Below are 18,533 nucleotides of genomic sequence, written 5' to 3' on the forward strand. Positions count from 1 at the left end.
TACCAAAGTATACCGGAAAAAAGCTAAACCAATGTTTGTGTTTTTACGCGTCTTATGGGGAAATATTTGGGATTTCCGGCTGACGTTGTGGGGACTTGCTGTCTTTATTGGAATATTCAGGAACTCCTGCACCACTTCATTAGTTATAATTTGATGGTGAGAAAATGGTTACATTTTTACAAAGGGTTTTGAGGAAATGAACATAAGTCAATGTAATATCTGTTGTTGTTATTATTTCCCGCGGTTGAAACCAGACCCTCATTCCTCAAATGCATCTCCTTGTGCCCTACTTCTCACATCCTACGACCTACGCAGATCCTAAGTGACTATATTGTTCTCCTGTTTTAAGTTTGTGGTTTTCATTCATGAAGATCTATTATTTAAACATCATCATTAGTCTTTGTATCAAGGACCTTATACTGTATATGAGAGGTTGAACTCATTGTCTCCTCAGACTCATCCAGAGGAGTCGATAGGCCAAGAAGAAGGTGCACCGCTCCAAGAATCAATTAAATGAACATCATGCTGCATTGAAGAAGACTTGAAACTAGAGACTGAGACCATAAACTCATGTTTACAATGTTTACTGAGGGAATAAATCAAGAGAGAAGTAGAGTCATTTCCTCATAGACGTCTATGGGAGCAGAGGAGTCGCCCCCTGCTGGTCGCTACACAGAAGTAGAGTCATTTCCTCATAGACGTCTATGGGAGCAGAGGAGTCGCCCCCTGCTGGTCACTACACAGAAGTAGAGTCATTTCCTCATAGACGTCTATGGGAGCAGAGGAGTCGCCCCCTGCTGGTCACTACACAGAAGTAGAGTCATTAACTCATAGACGTCTATGGGAGCAGAGGAGTCGCCCCCTGCTGGTCACTACACAGAAGTAGAGTCATTTCCTCATAGACGTCTATGGGAGCAGAGGAGTCGCCCCCTGCTGGTCACTACACAGGATGCAGCTGTAAGGCATGAAGCTTTAACTTCACTCTGACTACACTTTAAAAAACAAAGGAACAATCTTTTAATGACGGTGTGGCACAAATTTAATTACACTTCTATGATAAGGATCAAGTCCCTGAATGTCAAGTTAAATTATGCTAGTTACACATTATCTGATGGTAAGTTTAGGTGAATTTAAGAGAAATATAAAAATAAAAAATAGTAAAATGCATTATTCTGAAGAATAATAGTGTCAATAGTGTCCTGGAAGAAAAATCGATTATTAACTCTAAATGAAAAGCAATATTTTGATGAAACTGCTTTAAATAAATGCATTATTGTACTTAAAAACGTTTGGCTTGGAATACCTTTCTTAAATCGTTGCTGTGAGGTTAATTGTGATCAGTTTGCAAAATAAACATTTGCTACTAAATTCTTTTTATGAATGTGATGTTTGTTTTGATATTTATACATGAATAAAAAAAGCACTTTAATTCAATGGGAATCAAATCCCGCTGAGGCCCTGTTTCATCAGTCTGACGTCACATGTTTAACACTGAAGACACAGCTTCACTTTCACATGATCAAAGGCAAACGTCACTGTCGAGCGTCATTTTACACTCTACCTGAGTGGCTATGGGAGCTGTTGCTCTTTTTCACATTGGGCTAGTCGGAGAGAAAAGTAATTGAAATACATCCTGTAAAGACTGAACTATGTGGTGAGCAGAGAGGAAGGTTCTCCACCAGGACGAGACTCTCCCTCCTCCAGAGAACACAGAGACACTGAGGAACTAGAACTAGAACAGGACAAGAAGTCAAACCCAGGATAAAGAGGTTCAGTGAATGTGGTGCTGAAGGTGTGGAGGTGGATCAGTGAGTCAGAGGAGACTCTGTAGAAGGACAGAGAGCCAGCAGGACAGTCCACATACACTGCTACTCTACCAGAGGAGGAGGAGGAGGGGGGTGAGGTGATGTGTGTTTCTGTCTTATTGTGACGGACAGAGTAACCTTTATAAGAGCATCCCAGACTCCAAGACTGATCATTCCATCCAAACACACAGTCATCACTGACTCCTTTCCTCCTGATTCCTCTGTAACTCACTGATACATAAACGTATCCGCTCCACTGGACCTCCCAGTAACAGCGACCAGTCAGACCAGTTCTACACAGCAGCTGAGGACAGGAGTCAAATCTGTCTGGATGATCAGGATATGACTGAACCTCCCACACATATGTCACCTTCCTGTTGTTGTCAGACAGTTTGAGGTCTCCGTTTACTGTGTTTGTGTCGATTGTGAGTTCACAGGAATCTGATGAGAGAACAAGACACAATACAGCTGTAGTTATTAATCATATGTTCATCTAGTGACACTTTGGTGATGACATCACAGAGGTGAATGAGTGATGTCACAGTGTGATGAATCAAACTCAAAGCACACTTACACTTCATCAGACCTGGTGTCATCCATCGGACTCCAGAAGGCTCCACCCTGAAAGGAGGAGGGGGGTCAAAGCAGCATGGAGACATGGACATGACATCACTCTCATACACACAGCTATGTCCTTCATGTCCACCTCTTTGTCTTCTGATTGGCCGATGACCACAGCTCATTATGTCCACTTATCCATAATTATTAGTATTAAACTGACCATCATCTTCCATTTCACACTCAGTTTCCTTCTGCAGTCAGTGAATAAATGTTTAAACCTGCATCACTTGTAGTTCAGTGACAACAAGCTGTAAACACAACATGTGACATGTGATCATCTTCTAAAGTAGTTCTGTCTAACATGTGATCACCCAGCTTCTTCAACATCCAGCAGGTAAAAATCAACATGGTTGGTCATGAGCTCTGTGTCACCTGATGGCTGGAAGTCCACTATTCTCTCTCTTTTAGCTCTGTTTTTGGTCTCCACCACCTTCTGGGGGGAATATCTGTGTTTCTAGCTGAATCAGAATCAGAATCTAAACTTCTCATCATGAATGCTTCAATTTATTTGGAAGCATTAGAGTTAGACATTTGTCCAGAAATCCATATTATTATGATGCGTTATGCTACATTAGCATTGGAAACCATAAACAACACAAGTAGAATGCACTGAGTATGGTAATTTAAATAATTTTGCTCAGACAACAAACTTGCAGTATAAAACCCATCAAGCCATCGAAGCTAAAAAATCATACCTTTGTTGTTTTTCACTGAAATTATCTTCATTGTTGTGTTTCTGGTCATGTTTTTTGGTTGTGTTATTTGAGCATATCAAAAATCTTGAGTGACATGTGACGCTCTACCCGTGGATCTTGTGGAAGCACAGGATCGCTTTCTCCTCTTTGGGCGTATTCAGGCTGATTAAACGAAGCGATAGAGTGGTGGAATAATGCAAATCAGCCGAGCTGAACTTGAACTTGTTCGTCTGACAAGGCTGTCAATAAAGCCTTCTGTAGAGTAGTTCATCCTTGCTCTATCAACTCAAGACTTTAAATGTGTACTGTCCACAAACTTGGCTATAATGTAGATGTGTTTTTATCACATGTTTAAAAGCTTTAAGACAAAGTATTTCCAGAGTTATTACACCTTAATCATGGGGGTGCCATTTTCGGGGCAGAGGTGATGCAAGAGGCTGGTGCTTAAAGGGTTAACCAGGCTGACAGTGGGACAGAGGAAAGGTTTTCAGCTTTACCTTCTCTACCTGACTGATTGTCTGTGGCGGCAGCCTCTTCATACCTGAGAGTTTCCAACTTCCAGTGTGGGTCATTCAGTCCAGAAGACAGCATCTTCGCTCCTGAATCCACTGGATGGTTGTAGCTCAGGTCCAGCTCTCTCAGGTGGGAGGGGTTGAAGCTCAGAGCTGAGGCCAGAGAAGCACAGCCTTCCTCTGTGATCAGACAGCCTGACAGGCTGCAGACACACAAGACAACACACATGTCACATATTGTGAGGGAGCTGTGAGGGCTGGAAGGTCACCACAGGGCTGAGATACTGTTGAGTACTGAGGGGTCACATTAACACTGTTATGGACTGGTTTCCAGCCAAACACCCACTAATGTACTTCAACAATCTGGTATTATTACTGATAACTCAATGATTAATCTTTCATGAAAATAAACTCTACAAAGCAAGGTTATGGACATTAGAATAATCTTGTGAAGGTTAAAAATGTACCCTTGATGTAAACACCATAGGAACATTAATTGAATCCTGACCTAAGAGTCTCCAGGTCACAGTGTGGACTCCTCAGTCCATCACACAGCAGCTTCAATCCTGAATCCTGCAGGTTGTTGTTACTCAGATCCAGTTCTCTCAGACTAGAGGACTGGGAGCTGAGGACTGAGGACAGAGCTTCACAGCTTCTCTCTGAGAGGGTACAGACACCCAGTCTAAAGAGATAAAGAAACAGCAAAAATTAGAAAAGATGGCAGCATGTTTAAGTCATGATGTATGAATCAAACTCTCTGAACTTACAGAGCTTTGTTGGAGGCTCTGACCACTGGCAGCAGCCTCAGAAGAGCCTCCTCTGAAGCAGAGTAGTTCTTCAAGTCAAACACCTCCAGATCTTCTTCAGATGAAAGTAAGATGAAGACCAGAGCTGACCACTGAGCAGGAGACAGTTTATCTGTGGGGAGACGTCCTGATCTAAGGGACTGTTGAATCTCCTCCACTAGAGAACCATCATTCAGTTCATTCAGACAGTGGAACAGATTGATGCTTTTCTCTGGAGACACATCCTCACTGATCTTCTCCTTGATGTACCGGACTATCTCCTGATTGGTCTGTGAAAGACTTCCTGTATGTGTCAGCAGACCTCGTAGGAGACTCTGATTGGTCTCCAGAGAAAGACCCAGGAGGAAGCGGAGGAACAAGTCCAGGTGTCCATTAGGACTCTGTAAGGCCTGGTCCACAGCACTCTGGTAGAGACGTTTTGGTTTAGGTTTGTCTCTAAAGACTTTAGACACCAGGGAGGTCGTTTGTTCTCCAGACAGCCGATTGACACCAGAGCTGTAGAAGGTCAGATGGACATGAAGAGCAGCCAGAAACTCTTGAACACTCAGATGGACAAAGCAGAACACCTTGTCCTGGTACAGTCCTCTCTCCTCTCTGAAGATCTGATTGAACACTCCTGAGTACACTGAGGCTGCTCTGATATCGATGCCACACTCTGTCAGGTCGGATTCATAGAAGATCAGGTTGCCTTTCTGCAGCTGATCAAAGGCCAGTTTTCCCAGAGACTCGATCATCTTTCTGCTCTCTGGACTCCAGTGTGGATCTGTCTCAGCTCCTCCATCGTACTTGACCTTCTTAACTTTGGACTGAACCACCAGGAAGTGGATGTACATCTCAGTCAGGGTCTTTGGCAGCTCTCCTCCCTCTCTGGTCTTCAACACCACCTCCAGAACTGTAGCAGTGATCCAGCAGAAGACTGGGATGTGGCACATGATGTGGAGGCTTCGTGAGGTCTTGATGTGAGAGATGATCCTGCTGGCTTGCTTGTTATCTTTGAATCTCTTCCTGAAGTACTCCTCCTTCTGGGGGTCAGTGAACCCTCTGACCTCCGTCACCATGCCAACACACTCAAGAGGGATCTGATTGGCTGCTGCAGGTCGTGTGGTTATCCAGAGGCGAGCAGAGGGAAGCAGCTTCCCCCTGATGAGGTTTGTGAGGAGCACATCCACTGAGGCCGACTCTGTGACATCAGTCAGGATCTCATTGTTGTGGAAGTCCAGAGGAAGTCGACACTCATCCAGACCGTCAAAGATGAACACAACCTGCAACTCTTCAAACCTGCAGATTCCTGCTGCTCTGGTTTCACTGAAGAAGTGATGAACAAGTCCCACCAAGCTGAACTTCTTCTCTCTCAGCACATTCAGCTCTCTGAAGGTGAATGGAAATGTGAACTGTATGTCCTGGTGGTCTTTGTCTTCAGCCCAGTCCAGAGTGAACTTCTGTGTTAAGACTGTTTTCCCAATGCCAGCCACTCCCTTAGTCATCACTGTTCTGATTGGTTCCTCTTTTCCAGCTGAGGCTTTGAAGAGGTCTTCTCGTCTGATGGTTGTTTCTGGTCTCCTGGATGCTGTTTCAATCTGTCTGACCTCATGTTCTTGATTGACCTCTGCAGTCCCTCCCTCTGTGATGTAGAGCTCTGTGTAGATCTCATTCAGAAGGGTTGGGTTTCCTGCTTTAGCGATCCCCTCAAACACAAACTGGAACTTCTTCTTCAGGTTGGATTTGAGATCACGCTGACAGTCTGCAGGAAGAAGTCCTGAAAACAGAGAATATTTCAACATGTTCTTTCCTCAGAGAATGACCGTATGAATATATTCTGTCCATCTCTTGAGACATCGGTGAAGGTCTCATTCATCAGCATGGTGAGTCTGTAGAGAAACCATCTTACTGCTCTGCAGACGCTCAGCCAGCTCCTCCTGCTTCATTCTTCTCAGGAAGTGCACTGAGATCTTCACAAATGCTTCTCTGCTCCTCCTCTGCTCTTCATCCAGCACCTCCTCATCCTCCCTCTCTAAGCATTCTGGGTAATCTGAACTCACAACCTTCTGGATCTTCTTCAGCTCGTTCTTCACAAAGGTGAGGATGTTCTCCTCCAGCAGCTGGAACAGAACATTCTATGAATGACAAAAAATAGAACCATGGAAGCCACCATCAGGTCCATGTTGGACGGACGGACAATCCACTGGTCTACAAAGTGCAGCATGGAGATGATGGTGAACTGAGGGATGTTAAAGTAGTTGTTCATGTACACACCATGAAGATGGAGTCCAGGTGTGTTTGCTGCTGCTGGGCAGACGGACCTGTCGGAACCTCTGAGCTCTGCTGGTCCACTCTGTGGAGGAACATCAACTATCAGCTCACATGGTGTTTGGACCATTAACACCAGTACAACATTAGGTAAAGATATTGGCTTCTGTGATAATTGATCACCATGGAAACCAGATGCCTAAGACTGCTGATGATGGCGTATAGTTTATTAGTTGAGTGACAGTCAGCCATAAGTCTAATCTGTTTTAGTTCAGCCTGAGACCCTCACCTTGGATCAAGAGAGGAATGTCCATCTTTAAAGAATATGGGACGCTCAATAGACTGGTTACTCTTCATGGACACACAGCTTGGTTCAGGTCCAGGTCTCTGATGAGTCCTGAGATTACATCATCACATCATTTAATTATGAAGCATTAGCTCACATGGTGTCCGTCCTCACAAAGATCAAAACAAGGTAAAGGTACATGATGTGATGTCTGGATGTGGACCACATGACTCCCTGTAGTGGTCTAGGACTACTGGTCCTGCTGAGAATCAACAGCTCAGTCCTTCAGCTCACTATGTTCTTCACCAGTCAGTTTGGTTTAGTCCCAACAGGTCTCACCAAGCCCTCCATGGAGCTCTCTCTCCCTCACTGGACACTGCTGAAGGGCCCTGGAGCAAGAAACCCAGAACCTCCACCAGAGAGTCTGGTAGAAACACCTCATCATCAGCCTGAGACCCTCACCTTGCACCAGCAGAGGGACGGCCATCTTTGAAGAATATAGGACGCTCCATAGACCAGTTACTCTTCATGGACACACAGCTGGGTTCAGGTCCAGGTCTCTGATGAATCCTGAGATTATATCATCACATATATTCAATCATCATTTAATCATGAAGCATCAGCCCACATGGTGTCCGTCCTCTCAGAGACCAAAACAAGGTAAAGGTCTATGACGTGATGTCTGGATGTGGACCACATGACTCCCTATAGTGGTCTAGGTCTACTGGTCCTGCTGGTCCCACTGAGAATCAACAGGTCAGTCCTTCAGCTCACTGTTTTCTTTACCAGTCAGTTTGGTTTAGTCCCAACAGGTCTCACCAAGCCCTCCATGGAGCTCTCCCTCCCTCACTGGACACTGCTGAAGGGCCCTGGAGCAAGAAACCCAGAACCTCCACCAGAGTCTGGTAGAAACACCTCATCATCAGCCTGAGACCCTCACCTTGCATCAGCAGAGGGACGGCCATCTTTGAAGAATATAGGACGCTCTATAGACTGGTTACTCTTCATGGACACACAGCTGGGTCCAGGTCCAGGTCTCTGATGGGTCCTGGTCACACATGTAGAACCAGACTCAGTGAGTCAAAGACTTGGGACATGGAGAAGAGTGGACAATTAGAGATGGTCCTCTCACCTCTGAGCTTTGGTCTGTCTGTCATGTTCCCCACACAGAGGGTCTTTAGAGGGAGGGACTCTGTCCTCTGGGTCCTCAGCCTGATTCATAGCAGAGTCCACACCTTCACACCTTCACAACAACCTGCTGGGAGAGCTCACACATTAGTCATCTTCATAGAGGACATATAAATATAACATATAAATGCTCATCCTATAAATTTCTTACCATGGAAACATATGGACAACATATGTTTGTTTTGTCATACTTACCTTTTTACATTTGTTTTAATTTTTACTTATATATTTAAATCCTATTATACTTTACTTTCTTATCTTATTTTATTCTTATATTGCACCAATCCTCAGGACAACTTTAAAACAAGACAAATGTAGCAAATGTGGCAATAAACGGCTTCTGATTCTGATTTACCAGATGAATTAATCGCTCGTCCTCCAGCAGATGGAGCTGTGCTGTTTCTCCTCTTGATCTCCTTTAGAGTCCAGAAGTCAGTAAAACACAGACCAGTAAGAGGATGATGTAACTGTCCTGATAGGGAACACTGTGGTTACCATGGTAACATGGGGAAAGCTTTCTCTTACTGGGATGGTTCACTTCACCATTTTAATCAGTTATTAAAAGGTTGACTTCAACCTGAGGTCTGTTTCAAGTAGGAGGCAACAAACTCTGACTTGATTTAACATGAGATGGGAAAGTTTCCAGTTAACCCGCTTCTTCAAATGGACGCAAGTTGATCAATGAGAGAAAAACTAAAAAGAAACACATTCAAACACTAAAAACAGTCTATAGAAATTGACATGAGCTTTGGTCTTAAACAGTAACAATACAAAAACGTTTTCAAATTAAAAATGAGTGAATGAAAAATAATTTAGGGCTGAATATATTTTCATTCAGTCCTTGAAAATTTCGTTGAATAAAATAATCAAATGACTTCTTCACTGAAATATTTTTTTTATATTGTTTAGTTGCAGATTCTAAATGTTGAGATTCAACTGTTATATTTTCCACCTTCAGAATGTATTTTTTAACTTTCAGACTTTTAGCCATGATCTGGCGTAGGAGGCGTGGCATCAAGTGAAGGGGGCGTGTCCTCATGAGTGACAGCTTAACACAGAGGGCTGAAAACCTTCCTCAAATGTGTTGCCTTTACGAAACATAGGCACTGTGAGAATTATGAATCCACACTTTCTATACAGCATGTTCACATATTGAGTTGTTTCAACCTCAAACTGTTTTGATATTTCAACCTTGATGAAACAGAGCGTCTCTCAGGTGTGTTTCAGTGACAAAGGCCCAGGTGAGCTCTGTGGTCCCTGCTGGGTCCTAGTGCCCCTCCGTCTGATACCTTTTCCTCCTCATCAGTAACAGTCCTCACAGACCACAGATCAGACTGAGCTCCTCTTCTTCATCACAGTATCATTATTCAGACTAACAGCAGCTTCTCTCATCTTGTTTACCAGCTTTAAACAATCACACATTCACGACCATCAATGATGTCATTCCACCAATCACAGCTCCACTTACTGATCTTGTAGACATGAACTTCCTCAGTGTGCAGCTCTCTTCTGTCCTCAGCAGGTTTTGTAGAAAAGGAGCTCCGTGCTTCCCTTCAGCTTCCATCAGACGGAGTGAAGTGACGCAGCTTGTTTTAGATTGTTGTCCTTCATCAGAGAGGGTGTGTCCTCATGCCACCATCAAAGTATGCAGTCTCACTGGTTGACTGAGTCTCAGTCTGAGCTGTGTCCACAGGGTCAAAGGTCATCGTGAACAGAATCCTCCTCACTGCACAAACAAAGAGTCAAACCAGCATCTGTGAACAATCCTTTCCCCTTGTAAAGCGTTGCTATGACAACAGACAGGATGCTGTTGTTGGGACCAGATGGTTTTAGAGGTGCACGCCCCTCTTTGTCACCTGGTCTTCTTCTACATGTGGACTAGTAGGCAACACGTGATGAAGCTGAAACCTTTGTAACAAATGTTGTGAAGAGTTTATATTAAAAACAGAGCTGACCTGACCTGACCTGAGAGTGTTTTTATTCCACTTTGAGGATCAGGTTGAACCTGTTTGGGCGGAACAACGTCTCCACGTATCAGTTTGCCTGCCAACTGTTTACCTTCATGACAAAGCGCAGCTTCTCACAAAGTACAAGTTGTTCCTCGGAGGATTTAACTAGAGCGACTTCCTCATCACACGGCAGCTTGAACCCTCTGGCCCAAATACCTGCTGTGCAAAGGATTGTGGGTAAGAAAAGAAGCCTGTTGGCATGCTGTAAATGTGACTGAATGTAAAACACAAACTTTAATTCCTCCACCGTTAAACTGAATTCAACATTTAGCGTTTAAAGTGTCTCCTAAAAAAGAAAGAAAAAAAGATTCAGTTTGGCAAACGTAAGAAGCTTAAATAGGTAAATTATTAAATGACGTCATCAATTCAACTGATCAGTTTGTTTTTTTAACTTCGTCAACTTCTTGACGGCGGAGAAAAGCAAATCTGTTTATGATCAATATTTTTTATTATATTGACGATTGTGTCACATGCTGAATACTTCTCACTTTGTAACTTCAATATTTTCACTAAGTTTTATTTTACTAAAAGCAGATAAATTACAGGTTTATTCTTTCCTTTGTGACTATATTATTATTATTATTTATGTTATTGTGTGAATCTGAAAGTTGCTGGATGAGCTGAGAATGATAATGATGATGATGATGATGACCATGATAATGATGATGATGATGATGATGATGACCATGATAATGATGATGATGATGATGATGACCATGATAATGATGATGATGATGATGATGACCATGATAATGATAATGATAATGATGATGATGATGACCATGATGATGATGATGACTTTCTGCATAAACCTTTTTGTTTTTATTTCTGTTGATCTTCAGGGTTCAGATGTTCGTATTTATTGATTCTTTATATAACAGACAAGCTGTATATAAATATGTCTGCTCTTTTACTTTTAAAACAGAAACATGTAAATATTGAATTGGCTCAAAGGGTTGAAGATACATCAACGTCTACTTCCTGTGGGTGGGGCTTCAACGTGGTTGGGTTTTCGTGGTCTTTTTACTTCCTGGTTAAAGATTTATCAGATAACATGAAATAATGAAGTGGATTATCTACCAACTACTTCATGTTTTCTGATGAGTCAGAGCGAGGAGCTGGTGTGAGATCGTGTTCCTGTGATGTCACACAGACGCTTCAGCTCCGTTTAAAGAAAAACAAAAGAAAACCAGCATGTGTGAAACTGGTTTCCATGACAACGAGAAAAAAGACACACACACACACACACACCTTTCCATTCCTCAATCACGGCCCTAATGACGACACAAAAGTCCTCTTGCTCCACCATGTGGTCGCACAGCGTCACTGCAGGTTGAAACGCACACACACACACACACACACACACACAAAATATTCTCAAAAAATGCTAAAAAAATGAAAGATCCTCGTGTAAAATATAATAAAGTTATTGATTAGAATTTAATTAATCAATTATGTTAACCACCTTTATTAATATTGTCATTCAAGATTAGATTTTTTAAGGTTGGAATAATGAAATAATTTGTAATTTCGCCTGAATCCTTGATTGCATTTGATTAATTTTCAATAGGGAAATTAGGAATAAAACACGAAGAAAATCCAAAATTGAATAAATATAAATATATAAATTAGAGAGTCAAAAATGAATGAATAAAGAGAGAGGCATTTCAGGTTCGACCATCAGATGCAGCCAGGAGGGAGTCACGTGATGCCTTGGAGCAGAAAGGAATTCACGAGGGAGGAGCTGAGCTCGAATGTGCAGCCAATCACATCGACATCAGCACAAGGGACACGCCCCCCTGAGAGATTAAAGCGCTGAGCCGGAGAAGCCTCCTGTGAACCAATACTGATGTTCATATGAGACTTGGAAGCAGGGACGTCTCTATTTCACAAAATAATATTCTACTATTCATACTTTATTTCACTTTGTAAATGTATCGCTTGTTACTTCTGTCAGTTATTACATTCTTGATCATTTTTAAACTCTTTATACCTCAGAAGGGCCGAGGGTAACAGGATGGTTCCTCGATCAGTGGTTCAGAACTCAGACAACACAAATAGATTTTGTATGTAAGAGCAGGAGACTCTTAAATCCTGGATTTCCCTGCTGTTGACTGTTAATACCCTCGTGTGTGAGGGAGGGGGGGAGGGGTGAGAGGGGGGGCAGAGAGACAGAAGCGCGTCTGGGATTTAAACATCTGTAAACTCAAATCCTTTGACACAATCCACCTCTCATCAAAACGACGTCCCTCTGCAGCATCACCCTCTAACTCTAACACAAGTGCATCGGTGTGTGTGTGTACATGTGTGTGTGAGTGTGTGTGAGTGTGTGTGTGTGTGTGTGTGTGTGTGTGTGTGTGTGTGTGTGTTGGTAATATCTTTTGTAGGCTGCTGTGAACAAGCACAGATTTTCTTTCTGGTGATCTGGTTTCCTGAGGGCTTTTCATCTCTCTCTCTCTCTCACACACACACACACACACACACACACGCACACACACACACACACACACACACAAACACAGTAAGTAGGGCTTTCCCTCCTCCATCCCAACCCCCTCACTGTGTGTGGAGGGGGAAGCTGGAGGTGTGATTCGTGACCAGTGGAGGCTGATGATTGGCTCACAGTTCCTCTGTAGTTCAGTGAACATCCAGTACAGACACTGTTAGGACCCTCACTGGAGAAGCCTTTTCAGTTGGTCCCTTTACGCCCTGATCAGCTACTTCCGGTGGCTGAGCTGGATATCTTGACGCGTGTAGTTTTAAAGATGAGGAGTAGAAATTGATCCGGTTCGGTGCAATGACCATTTATTGCTCTTCCGTGGAAAGAGATTACAAACCAAAATGAAGTGAAAATAATAAACACAATTAAACTAATGTAGTCTCTTATTTGGTGGCAGACGGCTTGTCACGTCATGGCTCCTCACGTCACTCCACCACACGGTCAAAAGACTGTTTCCCTTCTCAGCCACACCCACTGCTTTGTCTTCCTGTCTTTAAGGCCTGCCTACACACCCCCACACACACACACCCACACACACACCCCCAATGCCACACACACACACACACACCCACACTACTATTTGAGGAAACAAACATGAATATACAGTAGCTCAATATGGCTCCTACATACCGGCCCCTAATTGTGTTTGTAGAGGCAAAACAATTTTACCTTTTTTTTTAAATGAGAAAAGGAGCCATCTCATAGAAAAACTCAAAATGAGACACAAGATGTAATGAGTCCACTTATCTTCCAATATCTTGGATGCTCAGGACTTTTTCATAAAACCTTGGTTACCTTCGTCACCCTCTAACAGCATGCAGATTTCTGACACCGGCCAGCCACAAACAGCGAGGAGCAGTATTGTCTGCGATCAAGAATGAAATTCCTTCTTGCTCTTGACCATTTTTGTCGTTCTTGTAGAAGAGGGAGGTATTCCAGAATCCATCTCTTCCAGAACAGCTCAGCCATATACTGGACTTGTCTCCAGCGTCTTCTGTGGTATAGATCTGACCTTGCAAAGACTCCTGGGGGCAGAATTGGGTTAGGTTTGAGCAACAGAATATGATTCGGTGTAAGGGCCTCTAGATCTTGTGGGTCACCGGGTACCTTTGTGATGGGACGGCTGTTAAGAGATGCCTCAGCTTCGCAGAACACAGTGTGTAGCCCTTCATGGTCTATTGTTTGTTGTTTTAAGACTGAGCATAAGACATGCCTTACCATTCTGATGAGGCGTTCCCAGAACCCACCATGGTGAGAGGCTGTAGGGGGGTTAAAGCTCCACTGAACTCCTTCCTTGATCAAAGTTTGGTGGATCTTCCTTTGGTCTAAAGTTCTGAGTGCTTCTCTCAGTTCTCTTTCTGCACCTACAAGGTTAGTGCCATTATCTGATCTTATGTGTTGTGCCTGCCCTCTTCGACACAGAAACCTTCTGATGGCATTGATGCACGAGTCTGTAGTTAAAGAACAGGCTATCTCTAGGTGTACAGCTCGGCTGGTCAGGCAAGTAAAGATGAAGCCGTATATTTTCATTGTGCTCCTTCCCCTTCTTACCTCAAAAGGACCAAAGTAATCAAGTCCTACATTGGAGAATGGTGGCAAGTCTGTGACCAGTCTTTCACTTGGCAGGTCCGCCATCTTTTGTTCGCCGAATTTACCTCTGTGCTTTCTGCACGTCACACAGTGAGAGAGAACACTTCTTGCAGCAGAGTTACCATTTGTTATCCAGTATGTTTTTCGTACCTGAGATAGCACGTGGTTCACATGGAAGTGGCGAAGGATCAGAGTGGCTATGTGGTGTTTTTTGGACAAAATGGCAGGGTGTTTTCCTTCTTCGGGCATTGCTGTTCTTCGGAGGCGACCACCCACTCGAAGGATTCCAATGTCCATTGTAAGCACCATTTTGCAGCATGTCAATCTCCTCAGGGAAACTTTGTCTCTGTACTTAGGAGAGAATAGCCTTTTCTGCCATTATCAGATCTTCCACTGTTATTGCTTCCTTTATGTTGTCTTTTACATACCCTTTTGTCATTCTGGTTACTCTTGGTGCCTGTTTACAATCTCTCTTTGAATACTTTTCCTTTGAATACTTGCTCTGATGCATTTCCTTGTTTCCTACCAAATTACATCGTACAACCAAGGGACTATATTGTTTTTACAGTTTTAGGTTTTCATTCATGGAGATTTTTGTGTTGAAGACCTTTTTGAGACTTGACGAATAGACCATCATTCACTAAATGAACATAACGCTGCATTGAAGAAGACTTGAAACTAGAGACTGAGACCATAAACTCATGTTTATAATGTTTACTGAGGGAATGAATCAAGAGAGAAGTAGAGTCATTTTCTCATAGACGTCTATGGGAGCAGAGGAGTCACCCCCTGCTGGTCACTACACAGAAGTAGAGTCATTTCCTCATAGACGTCTATGGGAGCAGAGGAGTCGCCCCCTGCTGGTCACTACACAGAAGTAGAGTCATTTCCTCATAGACGTCAATGGGAGCAGAGGAGTCGCCCCCTGCTGGTCACTACACAGAAGTAGAGTAATTTCCTCATAGACGTCTATGGGAGCAGAGGAGTCGCCCCCTGCTGGTCACTACACAGAAGTAGAGTCATTTCCTCATAGACGTCTATGGGAGCAGAGGAGTCGCCCCCTGCTGGTCACTACACAGAAGTAGAGTCATTTCCTCATAGACGTCTATGGGAGCAGAGGAGTCGCCCCCTGCTGGTCACTACACAGAAGTAGAGTCATTTCCTCATAGACGTCTATGGTAGACGTCTAACTCATGTTACATATAAACACACAGGAGGGTTGATTCAAGCGCGTCTCAAACCTCTCAAAGTGTCTTTAAAGCAGACGGCGAGGACCTGACGTGTTCAGCTGTGAACGTTTAACAAACATCAGGTCGCAGGTGGAAGCTGGCCTCCTTGGCCTCTTCCTCCTTTCCTCCACCTCCTCAGCATTTACTCCTGCCCCCCCCCCCCCCCCCCCTCTGACAGACCTTTAAATCCGTCGATGAATCCATTACACATCACGCAGCCTTCCCTCTGTCCCTAATCTGGTGAACGTTTCACTGTTTGTAATCTTTGAGAGAGTGGCGTCGTGTCCTCCATGTCCTGCTTGTCCTCCATGTCCTGCTTGTCCTCCATGTCCTGCTTGTCCTCTCTGTGTGATGTTATGCAGGCATCTGCTGTCAAGACTTCTTAAACTCATGGCTGCTCCTCCCGCTCGCCCCTCTCTCTCTGCAGCCGCCCTGAGCCCATGAGCAGACGCTCGCACACACACACACATACACACAAGGGGGGCGGGGGGGGGGGGCTGCTGAAGCTCCCCCAGGTGTTGGGGGGTCTGACTCAGGCCTACTGTCAGCCCCACAGCGCCGCCCGTCTCCTCATATGGACCAAATGTGATGTTTCACTGCTACTGTACCGACACACACACACACACACACACACACACACACACACATACCAGATCCCAGCTGACAGGTGCATTCAGCAGCATTTCATCTGATTTACTGATTTTAAAGGAGTTCTGGGCTCGTTCTCCCTGTCGGACGGATTCCTCCCTCTTGTCGCTACCTCAGGTTAGCGTAGCTTAGCACAAGAACTGGAAACAGATGCAGATAGCGAGCCAGGCCCGGTCAGAATGGAACAGAATCTCACTAAATAACAAGTAATATCTGTTTTGTTGAAAGTCCAACTGTGAAATCAATGAAATGACATGAAACTGTTGATCTGTGTGCAGCGTCCATCCTGTGGAGCCAAATCCAGGTCAAAGGTTTCATCTGAAAAAACCTGAAAGTTTAAGTTTTGTTGTTGAACACTGTATTCAAAATAAAAATGAGTGCACACAAAGTATTTTCTGGTTGAATATAGTTTTGACTCAATTCTATATTTTATTATATTTTTCACTTCACTTGTATTTATTTCCTGTATTTTTTCTTCAGGTTTTATATTTTCAGATTTAATTCACTTTTAGATATTTTTTTGGTGTTTGGATCAAAATATTATAAAAATGAGTCAAAACTATATTCAACCCAAAAATACGTTTTGTGCACTCATTTTATTTTCAATATACTGTTGTATTCTTACATGTTCAAGACCAAAACTTAATTTTTCTGATTCACATTTGTTTTTCAAATTAACATGTTCTGTTTGACTCTAAATGGACCATCATTCACTAAATGAACATCATGCTGCTTTGAAGAAGACTTGAAACTAGAGACTGAGACCATAAACTCATGTTTACAATTTTAATACAATAATAATATAAACTCTGCTTCTCACAAATATGCACATACACACAAATACTCACATACACATGAAAAGACAACATGATCCACATCCACTCATCCACAACAAACAAGCTCCCATGTCTCCTCTCCCATGTCTCCTCTCCCATGTCTCCTCTCCCATGTCTCCTCTCCCATGTCTCCTCTCCTTGGGTCCCGGGCTGTTTCCTTGTGCCCCCCCCCCCCCTGACTTCCCCTCTGAGCTCCATTGTAGAAACATCTAATGGCCGTATCCAGTGCGTGAAATCGGCGGTCACAGTGAGCCGGTTCTCCTTCACGTGGGACGGAGCGCTGATCCGGAGGCAGGAGACGCACACAGTCCTGGTCGTGATGAGGCTGCAGCATTAGATAAGGAAGGACAGAAATAGAGCTGCTTTGTTTCCTAATCCAGCCACAGGGTGAAGAAAGTGACCTTTTAAATAGGTCACTTTCTCTCTGCTGCACCACGCACGCTGTGTGTGTCTGCTGCTCTGTGTGCACGTGTGTTACTGTGTGTGCATGTTACTGTGGGTCTGCTGATGTGTGTGTCTGCGTGTGTCTTTGTGTGAAAGTGTTGTCCTTTTGTGCAAGCCACTTTGATTTTGTGTGTCTCAGGGCGGCTTCTTATTAAAACTCTTCACTAAATATGAACCAATAAAAATAAAATATAAAATGAATGAGAGTAAATTATTGTAGACAACAGCAGATTCTGCTCCTCCAGCTGTTATGCTAAGCTAGGCTAACCGGGTTGTGAGACCTGCCTGAAGGTTTCCCTCTTTGTAGGTAAAGACTCACATTTTTAACACAATACAAACATGTTTGTAGATATTTAATCATTTTAATATTAAACATGATTTATATGATGTTGAGTTTCACGTCAGGAATGACCATTAATAGAAAATAACTGAAAATAATAGAAATAGTTTGTTGGGTTCTTTCAGAAGGAACAAGTAAAACCACCAGACAGTTAGCAGCGAGCTAACTTCCTGTTGACTCCCTCATGAAGACGTGTGATCAGTTGTATCCACACAATCACACAACCACACAACCACACAACCACAAAATCACAAAACCGCACAACCACACAATCACTGCGCTTATGTGCGTGGAGGCGAACAAAAGCATGAGGAAGCATCCGGAGAGCAGAGTGCGGCCCCGGGCCCCCGAGGGGGGGGGGGCACAATGGGACATGTGGAAGCCTCTTTGAGGCCGGTTGTGTGCGTTGAGCTTCGCAGAAGAGAAGAAACGTGGAATGAATGAAGAGTTCAACCAAAACATTTGAATCATAAACAGTCATCAGATCCATGAAGACACTAAAGCTCCTGTGTGCACATATATATACACATATATATATGTGTATATATATATATACATTAATATATACATATATATACATTAATATATACATTAATATATATATATGTATACATTAATATATACATATATATATATACACATATATATATACATTAATATATACATATATATACATTAATATATATATATGTATACATTAATATATACATATATATATACACATATATATACATTAATATATACATATATATACATTAATATATATATATATGTATA

General features: G+C 43.1%; 1 protein-coding gene across 1 annotated transcript; it reads right to left on the reverse strand.

The window, feature by feature from the left end:
• Positions 1–846: 846 nt before the first annotated feature.
• On the reverse strand, positions 847–9,724 carry LOC134107464 (NACHT, LRR and PYD domains-containing protein 14-like). Its single transcript, XM_062559083.1, has 12 exons — positions 9,629–9,724; positions 8,105–8,230; positions 7,913–8,020; positions 7,435–7,542; positions 6,976–7,083; positions 6,693–6,771; positions 6,328–6,538; positions 4,401–6,195; positions 4,142–4,315; positions 3,663–3,836; positions 2,380–2,426; positions 847–2,246 (listed from the first exon to the last, which is right to left on the reverse strand). Exons 2-12 carry the CDS (start codon positions 8,191–8,193, stop codon positions 1,648–1,650), a joined length of 3,492 nt encoding a protein of 1,163 aa, XP_062415067.1. The 5' UTR covers positions 8,194–8,230; positions 9,629–9,724; the 3' UTR covers positions 847–1,647.
• Positions 9,725–18,533: the final 8,809 nt, after the last annotated feature.

The sequence above is a fragment of the Pungitius pungitius genome, chromosome 2, assembly GCF_949316345.1.
Source record: "Pungitius pungitius chromosome 2, fPunPun2.1, whole genome shotgun sequence".
Lineage (NCBI taxonomy): Eukaryota > Metazoa > Chordata > Actinopteri > Perciformes > Gasterosteidae > Pungitius > Pungitius pungitius.

Bases quoted from the DNA above. Each gene is read 5' to 3' on its own strand.
- LOC134107464 (XM_062559083.1), bottom strand. From the start codon at position 8,193: ATGAATCAGGCTGAGGACCCAGAGGACAGAGTCCCTCCCTCTAAAGAC. The intron at 7,084-7,434 runs GTGAGGGTCTCA...ATGTAATCTCAG, and splicing joins CGTCCCTCTGCTGGTGCAAG to GACTCATCAGAGACCTGGAC. The intron at 3,837-4,141 runs GTCAGGATTCAA...GTGTGTCTGCAG, and splicing joins TGTGACCTGGAGACTCTTAG to CCTGTCAGGCTGTCTGATCA.